At 64.7% G+C, this 19,975-nt stretch overlaps 1 protein-coding gene across 4 annotated transcripts in view; it reads left to right on the top strand.

Moving 5' to 3' along the window:
• CLEC16A (C-type lectin domain containing 16A) overlaps positions 1-19,975 on the top strand; it is a 126,328-nt gene that overhangs the window by 58,317 nt on the left and 48,036 nt on the right. For all 4 annotated transcript variants that reach the window (XM_055134568.1, XM_055134572.1, XM_055134571.1 and 1 more), the window contains exons 13-18: positions 131-253; positions 1,022-1,131; positions 1,517-1,561; positions 2,900-2,950; positions 4,596-4,724; positions 9,094-9,214. In XM_055134568.1, coding sequence (XP_054990543.1) covers positions 131-253; positions 1,022-1,131; positions 1,517-1,561; positions 2,900-2,950; positions 4,596-4,724; positions 9,094-9,214 — 579 coding nt within the window. The remainder of the gene's footprint in view (positions 1-130; positions 254-1,021; positions 1,132-1,516; positions 1,562-2,899; positions 2,951-4,595; positions 4,725-9,093; positions 9,215-19,975) is intronic.

The following is a 19,975-nucleotide window of genomic DNA, read 5'->3' as shown; positions in this document are numbered from 1 at the left end:
TTGGCCTCTCCCAGCGTCCTCGGTGCCGGCCAGGCGCCCGGCCCGAGGGAGCAGCGGGTGGGGCGCAGGCGGCCCTGCCCCGGGGGCTTCCCCGCAGCCCCCCACCCAGCTCACGGCATGTCCCCTGCAGGCATGGGCCCCGAGAAACTGGAGCGCATCCAGCTGCCGGCGCCCGGTGCGGCCGACAAGAGCAGCTACAACCACCTGCTGGCCGAGCGGCTCATCCGGATCATGAACAACGCGGCCCAGCAAGGTGCGGGCGCCGGCTCGGGGTGGGCGCGCCCGGGCCCGTGTCGGGGGCCGCGGCTGGAGTGGATGGGTCAGGCCGGGCGCCTGGACGGACGCTGCGTCAGCTGAGGCGTGTCCGGTGTCGGGGGGCAGCGGGGGGTGGGGGTGGGGGGCTGCTACGGTGCTTCTCGGCTGGGGGCAGCGTTGAGGGACCCCGGGGGTCTCGTCTGAGACCCTTGCGGTCTCAGCGATGACCCGCGGGCCTGGGAGGGACGCGGCCAGGGGGACTCCCGGGCAGCTGGTGCTGCGGGGGCTGTGGGAGCCGGAGCCCCCAGGGAGGGGCTCGTGAAGGTCGGCAGGGCAGATGTGTGAGGACCGGGGAGGGGGCACGGGCGTGGCACTGGGGTCGCCAGAGTGGGGCACAGCGATGGGGGTGGGGCCCAGGCCGAATGCCCCCCGGGGTTCCACGTGGTGGTGGGTGCCGGCTCTGTGGGCTGGGGGGTGGCTCAGACCGTGAAAGAGTCGCTGTGGCTCGTGATCTGGGGGCTCGGCCGTGTCCAGGGAGGGGGTGGGGGTGGAGCACGCCCCCATCTGGGAGGGGAGAGCACTGCATGCCCGAGTCTGGGGGGCTCCATCCAGAGCCGCCTGGGGCTCGCCTCGGCCCCTGTGTTCCCGATTAGCCGCAGTCGGGGGTCTCCACACCCCACCTTTCCTGAGGCCGCGGCAGGGACCTCGAGGGGGCAACGGGCGTGGCTGGCGGCCACACCGGGGGGCTGACGCCGTGTGTCCGCAGACGGCAAGATCCGCCTGGCGACGTTGGAGCTGAGCTGCCTGCAGCTGAAGCAGCAGGTGGTGACCGCTGCGGGCTGCGTCATCAAGGACGTGCACCTGGCCTGCCTGGAGGTGAGGCCCCGGGCCCGAGACAGCGCAGGGACTCCCCGGTGGCGGGGACCAGACCCACAGCCCGGCCCCCGGTAAAGGGCTTGCACCGCCCAGCCCCGCTCCCTGTGCTCGGAGCCCGGGGGCCGCAGCTCTCTGTCCCGGTGGCCACTGACGCGTCCCCCTGTGGGCCCAGACACACCGTCACTCGCACGTGGCCCCCAGTGACGCCTCTTCCCGAGAGACTCGAAGTCGGGGCCCTCTCGTTACTTTCCCGCGCTCTGCGCTGCCCCGCCCCTCGCACGGGCCCCGCGTCCAGCCCGCGCGGGTCTCAGGCTCGTCACGGTGACCTGCTCTGCTTTCCTCTCCCCTGAGTCCCCTCACGCCTCCCCCCTCCCTCCCTCCCCAGGGCGCCCGCGAAGAGAGCGTCCACCTCGTGCGGCACTTCTACAAGGTCAGTGGCCCAGACTCAGCCACCGAGTGCGCGGGAGTACGTACGTGTGGGCCCGTGGGCCATGTATGTTTGCACGTGTGCGCGGATGCGTGTCCACCGGGGGTTCTCTCAGCGGATCCCGGCCTGGGGGCCTGAGCTGCAGGCGTTTCCGTGTCTCCAGTCACCACCCACCCTCACGGGCGCTGAGCAACAAGCATGGTGTGTCAGCACCTGCGGAGGGACAGGCGGGCCACGCTGCCCAGGCGGGGTGGCACCCCCATGGCCCACACCCCACCCCTGAGCACTGACCCGGGAGTAGGCCCTGAGCACTGCTAGCTATGAGGAAGGGAGGAAGGGAGGGAAGGAAGGAAGGTGAAGAGCAGGGAACAAGGGGGCTGGAGCGATACCACAGTGGGGAGGGCGTTTGCCTTGCACACGGCCGACCCGGGTTTGATCCCCGGCATCCCATAGGGTCCCCCGAGCACTGCCCGAGTCATTCCTGCATGCAAAGTCAGGAGGAATCCCTGAGCATCGCCGGGTGTGACCCAAAAAGAAAAGAAAAGAAAAAAGAGGGCCGGAGCGAGAGCACAGCGGGGAGGGAGTTCACCTTGCACACGGCTGACCCGGGTTCGATTCCCAGCATCCCATAGGGTCCCCCAGTACCGCCAGGAGCCAGGAGTAACCCCTGAGCATCGCTGGGTGTGACCCAAAAAGAAAAAAAGAAAAAAGAAAAAAAAGAGCGGGAAGGAGAAGAGAAGAGGAGGGAAGGGTGGGGGGAGCCCTGCTCCCAGGGGGGTCCCGTCCCTGGCGGCTCCGAGAGGTGGGGGTGGGCTTTGGCCCCCGAGCTGGGCTCGGACCCACAGTGTGGATCTGAGGGCCGCATCTGGGCCGGCCCCCCTCGCCCTGAATCCTCCCCGCCCTCCGGAGGAGCCCCCCACAGCACCCCAGCCAGGGTCCCCGTTTCTCCAGCCGCCCCGACGGAGCCCACCCTCCAGAGCCACCCCCGTTCCCACGTCTCCGTTGCACAGTGCTCTTTCATCCCGCTTCATTCTCGTCCGCGACAGGAGACACTGTGACTATAGAAGCTTTTTTCAAAAACGGAGAAAAATGTTGCAAATGCAACTTGATCTTGGGCCCGTCCGTGGGGCAAGCGTGTCCGGCTTCACGTGTGCGCTTCACTTCCTGGTGATTTACGAGAACTGGAGAAGTCGCTAATGGGAAACAGATGCCCCAAAGCCGCGAGCTGGAATTTATAATACTCTGTTGTTTATGGAAAAAAATAGGCGTAATCGGCTCCTTTCCTCTCTCTTCTTTTCTTTCTTTTTGTTTTTCTTTTTTTTGTTTTGTTTTGTGTTGTAGGGAGAAGAGATTTTCCTGGACATGTTTGAAGACGAACACAGGAGCATGACGGTGCGTGCCAGGGCGGCGTCACCCTCGTCTCTGCCAGCCCTCGTCTCCTCAACTGGCCGGGCGTCTCGCCCACTGGGAGAGAGTGGCTGAGTGGGGCTCCCCCCGCGGCCGCCTGCTCCCCCCTCTGGGGGCGGCCCCTCCTCCCCTGAGTCCACCGTGCCAGCCCGGAAGTTCCCCTGGCAGGGGAGGGGGCAGCTGCAGAGACACACACGTCCCCACCCCCATTTCTGCAGGGCTCCCTCACATCTCTGCCTCCTGCCCCTCACCAGAGGGGACAACGTGGCCCTTTTCACGCCCACGGCCCACCACGACTCTGGGAACTCTCCTCTGAGTGGAGAGTGGCAGGCGGATAGCAGGCAGATGGACAGTAGGCGGCAGCGGGCAGGCGGGCAGCTGGCAGGCGGGCAGATGGACAGGCAGTGGGCAGCGGGCATGCGGGCAGCGGGCAGGGGACAGGCGGGCAGCAGGTGGACACTGAGTCCGGGCCCTGGGCCTTTGCACAGAGGCTACCTCTGCAGACCTGGGCCCAGGGGACGCCTGCGTTGGGCAGTTCTCATCTGCGAATGCCCAGCGGGAGGCAGGCCACAGCGTATGGACTGGCCTCTGACCCCCAGCCCCGCCCGAGCAGTGTCTGTCTTTGCCCCTGGCCTATGAGAGGCCTGGAGGGGCTCCATGGTCATCCGCCACCACTTCCTCTGGCCCTTCCACACCCTGGTCCTCCCGTTTGCTCCCCGGGGGGAGGGCGAGGCTCTGGGGCTGCCCCACCTCCCTCCCCTTCCCCCGGCCCAAGCCTTGGTTTTCCCATCTGTGAAACGGGCCCCCAAGCCCAGGGCTGCCCAGACAGGACGTGAACCAATGCTTGTTTCTCTGCTCTGTCCTGCCCCACGCCTGGCTCTCCGGGGACTGTCCGAGGAGACTCGCGCCCCCACCCAGGGCCCCCCAATGACGCCACAGAGGGGAGGGCTCTGGGGCTGCAGCCGCCGTGACTGGGCAGGGCAGGTGGCCGGGCCTCGCCTCGGTGTCAGCCCCCCGTGCCCCGCGCACGAGCTTGCACATCCCGGCCCTCCCAGGCAGGCGCCCGGTCAGTGGCCCCAGCCCATCGTCCCAGGCTCGGTGAAGAGGGGACGAGGAAGGACAGAGGGACGAGGGTCGGTCAGCGGAAACCAGCTGCCCGAGAATCCATTTCCCAGAAGTAGATTAGGGAACCCCCGCCCCCCAGGGGGCTCCCACCCCGTGAGCCGCCCCCGAAGACGCTGAGCGAGGGTCCGGGGCGGGAGTGATTCCCGAGCTCAGAGCCAGGGGTGGACCCGGGCAGCGCCCGGTGTGAGCCAGGAAGCAAAAATAAAGATGGGCAGGGGTGCAGCCGGAGAGAGAGTCGGGGGCACAGCCGGGGAGAGGGGGGCTGCAGCCGGGGCTGGGGGGCAGCAGCTGAGCCATGGCAAGGGAGGCGAGGGCAAGGCAGTCGGGCCGAGCCCCGGCTTTTCTCTGGGAACTGGCTCGTGCCTCGGGTGGAGGGTCGTGGGGCCGGGGGAGGGACGCAGGGCCGGGAGGGGGGAGTCGTGGGGGTGGCGGGGGTGCAAGGGCTGGGTGGGGGCGTGGTTGGGCTGGGGGGGCCACCCACTGAGCCCCCCCCCGCGTCTCGCAGATGAAGCCCATGAACGTCGAGTACCTCATGATGGACGCGTCCATCCTGCTGCCCCCCACGGGCACGCCGCTGACGGGCATCGACTTTGTGAAGCGGCTGCCCTGTGGGGACGTGGAGAAGACCCGGCGGGTGAGTGAGCGAGCAGGGTGGAGGGCCCCGTTGGGGGGGGTGGACAGGGCCCTGGAGTGTGGGTGCCCCACCCCGGCACCCCCCGGAGCAGGCCCTGGGCGTCAGCCATGGGGCTCAGACACACACGGGCTCACCGCGCGCGGAACCTTCCAGACGCCTCCACCCGGCCTCATGCGGGGGCTGGAATCCCGCTGAGCCAGCAGCCGTGCTCCGAGCCCCAGGCCCGGGAGGGAGGGAGGGCGAGTCGTCGTGTGAGCGCCGCCCCCTCGGGGGACGCTGGCGTCAGGGTGAGGTCACACAGGTGAGGTCGCTGGCAGCAGCCTGCAGCCCGGGGGCTGACCGAGTGTCGGGGCGTGTGTCCAGCCTGGGCACGGAGGTGGAGCAGGCCCTGGGTGGCCCTTAGGCCCAGCACCCGCGTGATGTCCAGGGACCTCATGGGCGGCCCGAGTCAGCGAGGCCAGTGTGGGCAGGGGTGAGAGTGGACAGGTTACCCTGGGGCCCCAGAGCCCAGTGAGGAGCCAGATCCCCGGTGTGGATCCCGGACACTGGGCCCTGCGGGCCGGGGCCAGACAGGCTGGGCCCTTCGAGGACAGGAGGGGAGGGCAGAGGGCAGAGGCCAGGGGCCCCGTTTCTCCCAGGCCTGCTGCCCTCCTCTCCCGGCCTGGGCCCCCGAGCCTGGTCGGGATGAGCCTGAGGTCCCCAAAACTGCTTTGAAACCTCCCCTGCCCCTCCCCGCCAAAGAAGTTCCAACTTCAAGCACTAACTCACCTCGGGCCTGTGTCTGGCTGGGTGGAATCTTCCAGAAGCTGTTCAGCCCGTCTCAGGCAGCAGGACACACTGGTGAGCTTTGAGTCCGCCGGAGGAAGCGGGTGGTTTAGCCATTGAGGGCTCCTGCGGTTTGTTTCAAGTTCTGTGCTTGAATCCAAAGAACATTCCATTTCTTCCTTTTGGATTCAACAGTTCACTTTCCTTTTTTTTTTTTTTTTTTAATTTTCCACCAACTAGTTCTGGTTTTTTTTTCCCCTGTCGGGAGGTGACCCTCTCCAAGAACACGCCCTGAAGTCTTCCTTGCCGCAGAAACCCAGACGGCAGACCTCACGGGAAGTCACTGCCCACTGGTGAATTTTCCCTTCACACCTTCGTCAGATTCCTGCTCCCTGCCGAGGGCTCAGCAGGAGCCCTGGCCTGTCACGTGTCCTGTCACGCGTGAGCCGGGTCCTGTCTCGACAGCGGGCCGCAGCCCCATTCCTTCCTGTCCTGCCGTGATACCAGTTGCCTTGTTCGTGGCCCGCCCAGGGTCCGATCCCTGGTGGCCCTCTAGGGTCCCCCGGCCCCCACCTGAACGCAGTGATCCCCGAATGCAGAGCCAGGAGTCGGCCCTGAGCACTGCCCAGTGAGGTCCCCCCACCCTTCCCCCACCAAGAGAAAGAACAGACAGTCAAGGAACCCTCGGAGAGAGCAGCATGGCCTGAGCGCCATGCCCCTGCCCTCGAGGACGGAGGTTCCCCGGGAGGCGAGAGGCCGGGAACTGGCAGGCAGAGGACAGGAAGAGCCCCAGGGCAGGGGGACGCGCTCGCTTGGCCCAGGGCCGGCTCGGGCTCCATCCCCGGCGTCCCAGGTGGCCCCCAAGCCCTGCCAGCAGTGATCCCTGAGCAGCACTGGGCGTGAGCCCACCTGCTGTGTGGCCCCGAGCTGAGCCGTAGGCCCCCGTGAGTCACCCCGGCCTGGCCCAGTCAGGACCCGCCTCATAGCAGTGCCGCTTCCCCCCGAGCTGACACCGACCCGCACGCCAGGTCTCCTCACCGAGCCGGGTCTGTGAGCCTGAAGTGAGCACCCACATCCTCCCCGGCTCTCCCTCGGCCCTGGCAGGGCCCAGCTCCTCCCGACTCACGCAGTGAGCAGGTGGCCTCAGGGACGCACGAGGAGAATCCCGCAGAGACACGTGTGAAGGGACACTGTCTGCAGGGGGAGGATCCCGCAGTGACATGCATGAAGGGACACTGTCTGCAGGGGGAGGATCCCACAGAGACACGTGTGAAGGGACACTGTCTGCAGGGGGAGGATCCCGCACTGACACGCGTGAAGGGACACTGTCTGCAGGAGGGGGATCCCGCACTGACACGCGTGAAGGGACACTGTCTGCAGGGGGAGGATCCCGCACTGACACGCGTGAAGGGACACTGTCTGCAGGGGGAGGATCCCACAGCAACACGCGTGAAGGGACACTGTCTGCAGGGGGAGGATCCCGCACTGACACGCGTGAAGGGACACTGTCTGCAGGGGGAGGATCCCGCACTGACACGCGTGAAGGGACACTGTCTGCAGGGGGAGGATCCCACAGCAACACGCGTGAAGGGACACTGTCTGCAGGGGGAGGATCCCGCACTGACACGCGTGAAGGGACACTGTCTGCAGGGGGAGGATCCCGCAGCGACACTCGTGAAGGGACACTGTCTGCAGGGGGAGGATCCCGCACTGACACGCGTGAAGGGACACTGTCTGCAGGGGAGGATCCCGCAGTAACACGCATGAAGGGACACTGCAGGGGGAGGATCGTGCACTGACACGCGTGAAGGGACACTGTCTGCAGGGGAGGATCCTGCACTGACATGCGTGAATGGACACTGTCTCCTGGTCCTAGAGGGCGCTGGGCCCTGGTGCCCACCCTTTCCTGCAGCAGGGAGCTGGCCCAGGAGTGCCCGGCCGGCTGAATCTGAAGTGTTTGAGGGGCCCCACAGGGCGGTGCCGGGGGTTACCCCCGAAGGACCACATGTTGCTGGGGAGGTTCGGGGGCAGCCAGGAGCCAGGCCGGTGCCCCAACCCCAGGCCCGTCTCTGGCCCTGAATCCAATTCCTTACTATCACCTGCCGCCTGTCCCGCCCACCAGCGGGCATCTGGGTTGCCCCCAGCATTGGATTCTGCCCCCCTCTACTGTCCGAGCGGCCCCCGCTGCAGCGTCTTCTTTCCTTCGACCCGTTTCTTTAGGGGCAGTTCCCAGAAACGGGCTGTGTGGCTCGCGGGGTCTGAAGGGCTGTGTGCGACACGCCCTAGTGCCAGATGTTTCCCACGGGCTCCCCCTGCCTGGCCGCTCTCTCGGGAGCGACGGGCGGCTCGGCCCCTGCCAGGTGCACCCGGGGGAAGGTGATCGTCCGGTCCAGGGCCTGGCCCTGAGCTCAGGTGTCCCCTACCCTTGAGCCCCGCTGAGGTTCCCGGTTCCCCAGCGGGACTCCTGCAACCCGCCTCAGTGCTCTGTGGAACCGGGGTCCTCCTGGGCCCTGCCTGGACTGTCCCAGCCCCCCGGAGCCCTGAGCTGGGCGGCCGCCCCTCTGCCCCCCTTCCCGAGTCCCCTGCAGCCCCAGGGGGAGTCTTCCTGGAATTCCCTGCTTGCTTCTGACAGAACTCTCATCCCCGCTTCCTTTCCAGTAATGCAGCCTGATCCCGCCTCTTCAGCAGAGCAAAAAAAAAAAAAAATCAAGTGAAATGAGCCAGACGGTCACACCTGGGCCCACCTGCCGCCCTCCAGGGTGGGCTCTGCGGCTGCTTACAGCACAGGCAGCCCCCTTGGGCGGGTAGAGCCCATCGTAGGCAGCAGGGCTGGTGGCCAGGCCCTCCAGGGCATCTGCTGGCCACTGTCCCCCGCACCCCCTGTCCCCAGCAGCCTCTTGTGGGCAGGGAGTAGGAGTGGGGGCACGTCCCGTCCCACCGAGAAAAGGGGACGGAAACTCAGGGATTTCAGGGCCTGGCGCAATCACGGCCCCCCCGTGGGCCTCAGGCACGGGGCAGCGGCCCCAAAGGTGGATCGTCAGGGCACAGCGGACCCGGGTGGAAGGAGGTTTCCTCCTGCTCGCAGATGGCCACACCGGGCCCTGCCCAGCCAGGTCCTCTTCCCTGGCCAGGAAAGCCGGTGCTGGTGACACCGCTTCTGTCCCCACCGGGCACACTGGGAATTCTGATGTCGCGGCACCTGCCAGGGGCCAGTCACACAGCTCTGTCAGGCCTAGGGCCACCATGAAGGGGTTTCATGGGCTTGGGGCCTCTGAGGCCACTGGACTCTTCCACAGGGCTCGTGTCCTCTCTGCGGTTTGGGTTTCGAGGCTGTGTCCCCACCCCCCTGGGTCTTGCAGAGTGGTCCAGCGGGGTGACCAGGCACCCCCGGGGGAAGGTGTTGGCAGGTGACAGGGGCCCCTCTGGGGTTCCGTGGCCAGGGCCTGCACCCGTGGACGCCCGCTCCAGTTTGGTCCCTGGGACGCTTCTGTCTCGCACTGGACCCCTCCAGCCCCGGCTGGCAGGGGAGGCTCCGCAGGCCTCCAGGGACAGAGCGTGCCTGCTGGTGACCACCCTCCCTCTCTGCCCTCTGCCCCGTGTCCAGGCCATCCGGGTGTTCTTCATGCTGCGGTCCCTGTCGCTGCAGCTGCGCGCCGAGCCGGAGACCCAGTTGCCGCTGACGCGGGAGGAGGATCTGATCAAAACGGACGACGTGCTGGATCTGAGTGAGTGGGGCAGGCGGGGCCGCGGGGCAGGCGGGCCGATGCACAGGGCACACGCTCCCCGGGCCGTGGGGCAGCTCGTGGGGCAGCCTGGTCCCAGCAGCCTCCGAAGACAGGGCCCCCGGCTCTTGGTGCTGGGGCTCTTCCCCTGGAGCCCGGGTGGAGGTGTGCTGGTGTCTGGGAAGGACCCCACCTCTCGGGTGCAGCTGAGCATTGCAGGGCGATGCTGGTGCTTAAAGGGAAGCGATCTGAAGGATGGCTGGTGTAAAGGTGTAGCGGGAGCTTGGAGGCCAGCCTGGGACCTCAGGCTGTATTGAACCAGGGACTGAGATTTTGAGAGGCCGTGGGTGTGAGCCGTGACTAAAACTAGATTCGCATAGCTTTGCCTTTCTTCATTTGCTCTGCGGTAGTGCGCGCCGGTGCCAAGATGGTTCGGGTCTTGCAAGCATGGTGGAGGAGTCGGACTCTCTGGTTCCAAGAGACAACCCAGCTTGGATGGCTTAGGATGATAAGTTCAGGAGTAGGGCTACCTTCAGGTACGGCTGGCTCAAGGCGCCCAAGCAGAGAGTCACCACCTTCCGTCTCTCAACTCTGCTCTCCTCTGCCCTGGTGTCACCCTCTGGCACATTCTCTCCAGGTAGTGAGGATGGCCACCAAGCGTTCAAGAGCTGCTAAACCTGCCGCGTGGTCTGCCTACAGCCAGAACTTCTCTTTCCCCTGTTATCGGTACAGAACTCTGGGGAAGATGCTCATTGGCTTGACGCTGGCGGTCAAAAGAATGTTCTGTGTGATTGGCTGGGCCAGGTCACATGCCTGGCTGAGTTGGGAGGTGGAGCCAGCCCTTCCCTTCACTCCGTGGCCTGTGATTGGGTAGAGGTGGGGTGTGCGGGGCCTAGACACCAGCGTTTTTGCCTACTCTTCACTGTGTGACCCGTGATTGGGTAAATGTAAGGTGGGCGTGGCTTATCCACCCAACTCTTCACTGGCCTGTGGTTGGTAGAAATGGGATAGGCGGGGCTTGGGTGCTGAGTTTTCCCGCTCTTCCTTGTGTGGCTGTGATTGGGTAGAAATGGGGTGGGTGGGGCTTGCAGAAGTGCCTCCCTGCTGTGCTTGGCTGCCTTGGGCGTCTCAGCAGTCAGGACGGAGTCACCAGGATGGCCCTCCGCCCTCCTCCCTGCCTCTCCCTTAGCTCCTCCCTTTCCTGGAGCGGCCTGGAGTGTGGGACCCCTATCTTGTACCTGTCTCCTTTGGCACTTGTCCCTGGCAGTGTCCAGCCAAAGACAGCAGCTTCCCCTGACTTGATTCAGGGACAGAGAGGGCCACTGTGAGCATTAAAGAGGGACCATTCCTGGGGCCAGAGCCATGGTACAGAGGCTCGGGCCCTTGCCATGCTTGTGGCCCACCAGGGATCCCTGACATCTCAGAGGGTCCCCCCTAGTCCCTCCAGGAGTGATTCCTCAGTGCAGAGCCTAGAGTAGCTCCTGAGCACAACTGGGTGCAACTCAGACACACACACACACACACACACACATACACACACACACACACACATAAAATGAAAAGAAAATAGGGACTGTTTCACCGGGGCAGCCGGAACGTTCCGCCTCTGTGCCATGGGATTAAATTCTGTGCTGTGAATTCACACCTCTTCCCTCCTTCCCCGGGAGCTGCCTGCTGAAATGAAGGTGGCCCGTCGCTGGCTAACCAGTGCCGATCCGGTAGGCCTAGTTGAGATCACTGACCGGGCCTGTTTGGGGCGGCCAGCCAGCAGGCACGCGTTGGCTGTCTGTCTTCTCCCAGCCGCGGTAACCATGAAGGCGGGCGCTGGCCCTGAGCAGTGACAGGCGTAACGAGCAGGCGCTGCTGGGGAGGGACACGCGTGGCCTGTGCGGGTCCTGTTGGGGGCCGAGTGTGCCGTGTTTGGCTGCAGAGGTGGCACCCGCCGGGGCAGGTCTGAGCAGGCGTCCTCGCGTGCGGCTGGAAGGCAGCGGCCGTTTCCGAGCAGCATTTTGACTCCGGGCCTTGCTCAGCCTCCCTCCACGGGAGCGTGGCTCAGGGATGACCCGGCTTTTGCTCACCGGGCTGGGAAGTGCCGTCAGCATGGCCTCCGAAGCTGTGCCACCCCCCGCCCTCCGCCGTGACCGGGGCCCAGGGTCAGGCGTGGCAGGGCGGCCTTGGGGGAGCACCAGGGATCCCGGAAGAAGCCAGCTGTGCTTCAGACCACGGTGCTCTTTCTTGGTGTTTGTGCCAGAGAGGAGAGAGGTGTGCGGGCGGCCGGGCGCAGGGCTGGGGAGGGAGAGGGAGTGGGGAGAGGAGAGAGTTGGGCTTTCGAGTGGAAATCACGACTCCCAGATGGGCCGCCTCCCCTCCCCCGGCTACTGCCCTTTCGCCCGGCATCCTCCTCCGTGGAGGCAGATGGAGCAACTTGTGTCGCTGCCGTGCTGAGTGCTCGCCGGCTAAGGACTCCGGGTTCCTCCTCCTCCTCCTCGTGGCCACCTGCCTGCCTGCCTGGAGCTGCCCCAGCTTGGCGACTGCTGGGATTGGGGCCAGGGGACTGCCCCCCCCAAGAGGAGCCGAGCCCCCCTGCGTGCTGTGCATCCCAGGTTCCTCCCGCCGCCCCCCAACCCCTGACCCCTGGCCTCTGCTCTTCCTCACGCAGTCGGGATCCTCGGCCATGGCCCGACTGAGGCTCTCCAGGCTGTGAGGCCCGGGTGGTTCTGGAAGACTCTGCCAGGTACTGTTGGGGATCTGCCGTGGGACCCCCCTTGGTGCTGGTGATGGCGTGCCTGCTGGCTGCATCCCTGCAGCTGCCGGACAATGGGGGCGGGGGAGGCATCAGGGCTCTACAGGGCTCTAAGGGGCTGGCCTCTTCTCCGGGAGACGTCTGCCAGGCTGTCCCCAGGTTTCCAGACCCCGGCCTGTGGCCCCCCCCAGCCCAGCCCGTCTCGTCAGCGTGCCCCGGACTTTGCTCCTTCCACTTGGGTTCCGTCAGAACTGAGGTGGCGATTCCTCAAAAAAAAGAGTTTTGCGGGGCTCAAGCGATAGCACAGCAGGGAGGGCGTTTGCCTTGCAGGTGGCCGACCCGGGTTCGATCCCCGGCATCCCATAGGGTCCTTGAGCCCCGCCAGGAGTCATTCCTGACTGCAGAGCCAGGAGTAACTCCTGAGCATCGCAGGGTGTGACCCAAAAGAAAAAAAAAAAGAGTTTGGAGGCTGTGTGTTAGAATCCTGGGTCAAGTGGTGTGCGAGAGAGAGCCCCTGCCCCCTTCGCAAGCCCCCAGAACGCCACCGGTGAGCAGGCCCCGGGCTTCTGGTCTGACTGACCTACCAGGGGCCGGGGCCTGGCGTGTGGCCAGCACGGTTGGTGCCCGGTGATTCCCCAGTCCAGTGAGAGGCCTCTGGGCATCGGGTTGCCCGCTCGTGCTCTCAGAGAGGTGCTCGACCAAGCCCAGGCGTCCTGCTCTGCCGTTTGCTGGACAGGCCAGGTTGGTGGCTACCGAGCAGGAGGCTCTGTCCGGGCCGACCGGCTTCTCCCAGGGTGCCGCGGGACGCCGCAGCCCCGGCTCATGTTGGTGACAGGAGCCGCTCTTGGCGGGCGGCGGGCGTGGGAGGCAGCGCCCAGAGGTGGGAGTCAGGGCCCGGGGGAGCGGCTCCGCCGTCGAGCCACAGACCTGGGACGCGTGAGGCTCCGTGCAACAGTCAGCCGGCCTCGGTGCTGGGGGCCCAGACCCCCACGCCCTCGGGTACAGCCGGGCTCGCGGCTCTGCAGCTGCTGTCACTGCAGCCCCCGGGGACTGTGCTGTTCCCGCTGCCCCGGGCCTGCCCTCCCGTCCCCTCCCCTGGCATTCGAGTCCCCGAGCTGGTGACGGAAGAAGGTGGCACAGGGGGGCCCAGAAAAGCCCCGTGTCGGGGGCCCCTGGGACAGCTCTGTTGGCGTCTCGTTTCTCGCTGGGAGCAGAGAGCGGCGACCAGTGTGGGGACAGGGGCCGCCAGCTGCTGGCCCTGGGCAGAGCCGGGGGACGGGGGGCGGGGAGGATGCCCGGGAGCAGGTTCCGCGTGGTCAGCCTGGGCTGGTCTGCGTCGGGGGTCCCCCGTGTGCCTCCCTAGTCGACCTGGGCAGAAGGGGGGGGGCTGGCTCCCCAAAGCCTCCTGGCCTGAACCCACACTCGGCGCACACCAAGGGCCAGGTCCCGCCCGGGGGCCCTCAGCTCCCCACAACTGCCCCCCCTCCACCTCTGCGCCGCCGGCAGGAGCCCGAGGCTCACCCTGACCATCTCTCCCTCCTCAGTCCCACATCTACTTTGTCTCCGTGTAGCCGGGCCTGACCCGCCCTCCCCACTGCCGGCGGCTCTCACGGGGCGGGGGGGGGGGGGGTTGGGGGTGCAGCGGACTCTTAACCGGGCACTGGTCCGCTTTATCCCCCAAGGCAATGTGCCCGCTGTCATCCACTTAAGCCCCGCCTGGGGCCAGAGAGCCAGTAAGCAGGTAAGACCCCCACCTTGCGTGCCGCCGGCTTCTGGCTCCGCCCCCAGAGGCAGTCCCCCGAGCACCGCCAGGCCTCGCTCCTGAGCACAGAGCCTGGAGTAGTGGTGGGCCTTGCCCCACCCCCGTCACCCCCCCCCAAATAAGCAAAGCCAAGGCAGCTGGCAGCCTCTGCCCTGCGTGGCCTCCACTCGGCCTCTCTATGCTGTCACAAGAGACCCTCAGAGCCCGGCCCTGCGGGGCTGAGTCCCCCCCACGCCCCCTGTTCTCACTCCCGGCCGGGGGACTGGTGCACGAAGGACCCAGTGAGCGACGGGTGCTTCGAGGGCCCCAGGCCCCCCCAATTCCAAGCCCCTCCGCCTGTGCTCCTTTCATGTGGACGTGAGCGTGACTGTCTCCCTGGGCCCCGTGCCCTGCACGAGCGGGCGAGCACTGTGGGCCGGAGCGGGCGGCGGCCTCTGTTGCCAGGCGCGTCTCCAGCGGGCGCGTAATGGAGCTCCCCGGGCAGGCGCTGCGGTTGACTGTGAGTCCGCGCAGCGCATTGATCCGCTGCTCTCCCACGGCTAACGGGGGGCCTTGTCACCCCCCCTCCCCCTCCTCCTCTCCCCGCCCCCGTCCATTCTCTCTGCCATCTCACCCGGCTGCTGAGTGCGCGTGGCAGGTGGAAAAACCACCAGGAAAGGCAAGCCCGGAGCTAGAAGGGATGGTCTAGAGGCCACTTGGATGAGCCCCTGCCACTGTGAGGCCGGGCTGGGGAGATGCAGAAGCTCCGTCCCGCCCGCCCTGCCCAGGGCCACGGGCCTGATCCCTGGTGCCGCAGGGGTCACCCTGTTAGCCCAGCACCCCCCTCCCCCCAAGAATAATACCAACAGACGGTGTAACGGGGGTCTCCGAGGCCCAGGGCAGCGGGCGGGGAGGGGGCGGGGCCGTGTGTGCCTGTGCTCTGCTGCACATTTTGCCACACTTTGAAACTTTTTAGAGAAGAGCTGAAGAAAGTGTCAAGAGGCAGTTCAGGGGCTGGAGCTATAGCACAGCGGGGAGGGCGTTCGCCTTGCACACGGCCAACCCGGGTTCGATTCCCAGCATCCCATAGGGTCCCCCTGAGCACCGCCAGGAGTAATTCCTGAGTGCAGAACCAGGAGTCACCCCTGAGAATCGCCGGGTGTGACCCAAAAAGCCAAAAAAAAAAAAAAAAAGGGCAGTTCAGTCCTTGAAAACCAACCTTATTGTGAACTGCTTCATAAAATAAATAAATAATAATAATACAAAAGAAAAAGAAAACCAACCGTTCGCAGAGGGCACGTGCAGTGTGAGGGCCCGAGCCGGCTCTCTCGCCTGTCCAGCGGGACCCGAGCGCCTGCGGCAGGAGCCGCTCGCGAGCCCGGGATCTGACCCATGAGGAGGGAGAACGGGCTCAGCGCCGTTCCAGCTTTCCAGGAAGGGCCGCTGGGCTGGGCGGCTTCAGCAGACGGGTCGGGGGTCAGCGCCCTGACCCTGACCGTCTGCGGGACACGCCGGGACACGGGCACTGCTCCCGGCTCCCGGACGCAGGATGACGTGCAGGAAAGTGGGTGCTGGCCGGCGGCAGGCCTGCTGGCTCGGCCGGGAGGCCCGGGGTCCCTGGAGAGCCCCGCGCGGTCGCAAGCCCTTCCGGGTCACCGTGTCGTGTCGTGTCGTGGGCGATCACCGGCCTGCACTGCCCCGGGGCCTGGCCCTTCCGAGGACGGAGAGTTCCCCTCACCCGTCACCCCCATCTGCCAGCTTGGAACCACCCCTGTTCGCCTCTGACCCCGGGGTCTTCGGGGGTCCCTAGCCAGGCCCCGCTCTCAGCTCAGCCCTGGCCTGGGCCCCCGGGGTGCCCTGTGCCCGGGCACGCCTCCCGCCTGCCATTTCTCACCGCTCAGCCTTCTTGTGGTCCGTTTGGCTTTGGGCTGGGGCCCCAGCGCGCCGGGCTTGCTCACTCCCAGCTCCACACTCAGGGCGCACCCCTGGCAGACTCGGGGATCATAGAGGGATCGAACCCCCGTCAGCAGCGTGTGAGGCTCGCGTCCTGCCTACCCACCACGCTCTCACTCTGGGCCCGCTGCCTGCCCTCTGCCGCGCCACACCAACCCCTCCCTCCTCGCTGTAGCTCCAGGAGCCCGTCCTGTGCCCCCCAAACCCTCCACAGAGCCCTCTCCAGCCCCCGGGGCTGGCACAGACGGAGCCTTTGGGCCGGGCAGTTGCAGGGGGGCAGAGCCCGGGGCTTTCATTAGTGCCAGCCGGAGGGGGCCTTTGCACGTGTCCTTTGAGTCACAAAAGCCTGTGCTGGTCATTGGTAGATTCGGATAATTGGGTTCTCAGTGCACCCCTCCACTTTTTTTTTTTTTTTTTTTTTTTTTTTTTTTTGCTTTTTGGGTCACACCTGGCACAGGGATCACTCCTGGCTCTGCACTCAGAAATTACTCCTGGTGTTCGGGGGACCATGTGGGATGTTGGGAATCTAACTCGGTTCGGCCGTGTGCAAGGCGAACGCCCTCCCCGCTGTGCTATCCCTCCGGCCCCCAGAATCCAAAGAATCTTTTTTTTTCTTTTTTTAAAACTTTTTATTTTCATAAAGTTGTTCACAATAATGGATTAAATTCAATATTTCGACATCAGTCCCACACCATCACACCTTCCCACCACCATTATTTTGAATTTCCCACCACCGCTCAAACCTGCTGAACAGGCAGATGCTAGATAATTTATTTGTATTTCCCGCTATGAATAACGTAGGATGTCATGCGGTTGCGAGCTCCTAGAAATCTAAAATTCTAGATAATTTGGATTTGAAGAAATCTCTGCAGGGAGCTGCTCAGTTCCAGGAGAATCCGAAGAATCTTAAACCCACTTGAGGGCTTTCTCAAAGTGGAGATGATCTTTACTTCCGCCATTGAGCTACCCCGTTTTTTTTTTTTCCTAAAGGACTAGGATACTGTGCTCTCTCTGTCTCTGTCTCTGTCTCTGTCTGTCTGTCTTGTCTGTCTGTCTGTCTGTCTCTCTCTCTCTCTTTCTCTCTCTTTCTTTGAAACTAGGACCTAGGACCCCGAACCAGACAGCCCGGAATCAAATCCTGTTTGAATTAAACCATTGATTCTCCCAGGGAAAGTATGGAATTGGCAGCCCTCCCCCGCCAGGTCCCCCGTGAGTTCGCTGTTTCTCCGTGGGCTCACGGCATGACGCCGCTGGCCCCTTTTCAGAAATGAAGTCGAAATACGGAGAAATGAAATTTGTATCTCGTCGAGTGACTGGAAATGTGATTATAATACAGCTGTCAGTTTTGTTCAAGTGGAAAATTTTTGAGTAAATCCAATTGCAGCATTATTTGGTTTCCTTAAAGCGGGGCGATGGAGCTGTTTCCTGCGTATTGATTATTTGATTGGTACCTGTCTGCTGGACCTTTTTTTTTTTTCTCAGTACCGCTCATTGATGTGGTTTAATGTATATTCCTGTAATCTGGCCCTGTTTTATAAACTTACCATCATAATTGAGCTACATTAGAGACACGTGCTCCCTTGACCTCCCAAGGTCACCTAATGGCTCTGCCTTTCTGGGGGCTTTCGGATTGAAGTTGTTGTTCCTCGTTCTGAAAAGGGCAGAAACGAGCATTTCCTTCCCGCCTCTGCAAGGCAGAGTTCCTCGATGCCGTTGCAAGCATCGAGAAGACTCTTTGAGTTAGCAGAAATGAGGTCGGGGCTGGCCCGGTCCTTGCCTCTTAATTGCCATTTTCTGTTCGTGGGACTTGAAGCTCACATTTCCTGGTTTGCGTTTGGAATGGGACACAGGTTCGCTTTCTCTGGTCGGAGGGGACTGAGGGGCTCCGGCGTGCTCAGGGACCCCCTTCTACCCTTGGAAGACTCCTCTGGGGTCCGGGCAACACGGGGCTCAGGCACGGCCCCTGGCGTCTCTGGTGTGTGCACGTTGCCTCTGTGTGTGTGTGTGTGTGTGTGTGTGTGTGTGTGTGTGTGTGTGTGTGTGTGTGTGTGTGTCTGGGGGAGGAGCTGCCTCCACTCCCCAGGGCGAGGGCCCCAGGTGTTCCCAGCCAAGCCTAGAAGACTGGCGGCTGTTTCCCACCCAAAGCCGTCCTGCTAGCAAGCTCTGGGTACATCCTGCCGGCCCGCCAGGTGGATCCAGAATCTGACCCTGCCCCATCTCCAGTGACCTCCCCCCAGACCCCGCCCTGTCTCTGGTGCCCCCACCCTGCCCACCCTGCACAGGAAACTGCTGTGACCAGGGTCCGCCCACGGCTCCCCTTGGCCCGTGACTTAGGGTCTGGCAGTGCCTCCCCCGCCCCCCAATCTTTGCTCCTTCCTGAGCCCTGGACCACATGGGGCTGGCTTGGGGTTCCGTTGAATCTCGAGTCCTCCCTGGCCGCGGCCCCTCTGAGCTGTCTGCTCTGCCCACCCAGGGGCCCCGACCCCGAAGTCACCAGCCTCCCCCACCCCTCCTCCCCGACGCCTGACAGCAGCCTGGGACAGGGCGGGGGAGCAGGCACTCACTTCACTTCCGGCCTTGGGGGTTTCTCATCCACCACCTGCGACCCAGGACCCCGAGAACCCCCTGCAGGGACCCTGAGGCCGCCCCAGCCCGGGACACTGTCCTCTGCCCAACTCTCCACCGCCCCCTCCTGCAGCCCCCTGGGGAGGCCCTCACCCCTGCCCAGCCCCAGAGGGTGACTGGGAGACTATTCTGTGGAACACCAAGAAAAGGTGGGCGCTTAGATGAGGGTCAACCAGGAGCCTGTCGGGCACCCCGGGGAGGGCAGGGTGCGAGGCCAGGGTGCCGACACCGGGGCCTCTGAGCTGACATGGGTCTGTGGGCTCTCAGCTACCCCGGCTGGCAGGAGGGACTCCAGGCCCTCGGGACTGGTCCCTCAAAGGCACGTCGGCTGTGTGCTGTGCTCAGCGCTGTCGTGGGATGTGCCCCGGCTGTGCTCAGCCGCGGCAGACCGCGGGGTCCCCTCTGGCCCTGGCTGACCCCGGCGCCTGGGGACTGATTTCACTCGGAATGCCAGCTGCCGCCGTGTGAGCCGTCTGCCCCACAAATGGGGCCCTGGGTTTTCTGTCTTTCCCCTGCTCCCTGGGGGAGCCCAGCTTGTGGCCAGTGGTGAGAACCACAGGATTAGAGGGTGAGGAATGTTCTGGAAGTCTCACCCCTCCTCTTTCCAGGAGTTCCAGCTTCCGCTCCCATCCCCTCTCTCTTTTAGTTTGTTTTTGTTTGGGGCCAGACAGACCTAGCGGTGCTCAGGCGCACTCCTGGCTCTGCGCTTGGGGCTCACCCCTGCCAGGGCTCAGGGGACCTTGTGTGTGGCCGGGGGTGGGATTCCGGTTCCTCCCCCTTGGACCCCTCCATGCCCATCAGCCAGCCCCTGCCGGGTGCGCTGGCCGTGGTGGCCTGGTGTGACGGCCCCCTCTCTCCCGCTGCACCCCGGGGCTGAGCAGGACGAGTGCTGTGGTCTGTTCGCTTTCCAGGCCACCAGGATGAGAGGGTGTGTCCTGCGTGGCGTGTCCTACAGGGGCATAGCCTGCGAGGGGTGTGTCTTACAGGGGCATTCCTATGGGGCGTGTCCAACAGGGGCGTTTCTATGGGGCGTGTCCCGCCAGGGGGCGTGGCCTGCGAGGGTGTGTCCTACAGGGGCATTCCTATGGGCGTGGCCTGCGGGGGCGTGTCCTACAGGTAGTCCGGTGTTTCTCTTCAGCAGGCTGGTAGCATCCTCGCCCCAGTCCTGGTCACTGTGCTGGGGAGGGGACACAGCTCCACCGCTGGGGCCGGGAGCACCTCCTCAGAGACTGGCAGGGCCTCCGCCCCTCCCCCGACATGGACTGACAGACTCCGTGTGCAACCTTGACTATAGACCTGAGCCGGGCACAGGGTCCCTCTGCAGCGTGGCGCGCGGCCCGCCCCAGCCCCTGGGAGCTGCCAGGTAGAGGTAGAGTGGGCAGCTAACCCTGACCCCCGCCCCCCGCCACCGCCCCTGTGCTAGAATGAAGCACAGTGCTAGAATGAAGAGCCCCGAGTCCTCTCTGCCCCCTTTTCCTTTCCTTTTCATACCAAGTTCAAGTCCCTCTCAAATCCGAGAACAGCCCCTGCTGGCCGGGGTTCCCACCGGGCACCCCCGAGCTCCCTTTTGCGTTTTCCTGGGTGCGTCGCCCTTCCCGCAGCCCTGGAGCCCTGCGGTAGGCGGCCGGGCGGGTGTTCTCCGTGCACTGGGACTTTCCACAGAGCTGCAGACTCAGGACACGTGGCGGCTGTTGAAAGGGCT

Source organism: Sorex araneus, chromosome 4 (assembly GCF_027595985.1).
Source record: "Sorex araneus isolate mSorAra2 chromosome 4, mSorAra2.pri, whole genome shotgun sequence".
NCBI lineage: Eukaryota > Metazoa > Chordata > Mammalia > Eulipotyphla > Soricidae > Sorex > Sorex araneus.
The sequence above is the reverse complement of the archived record's forward strand: the minus strand, read 5'-3'. Positions and strand labels throughout refer to the sequence as shown.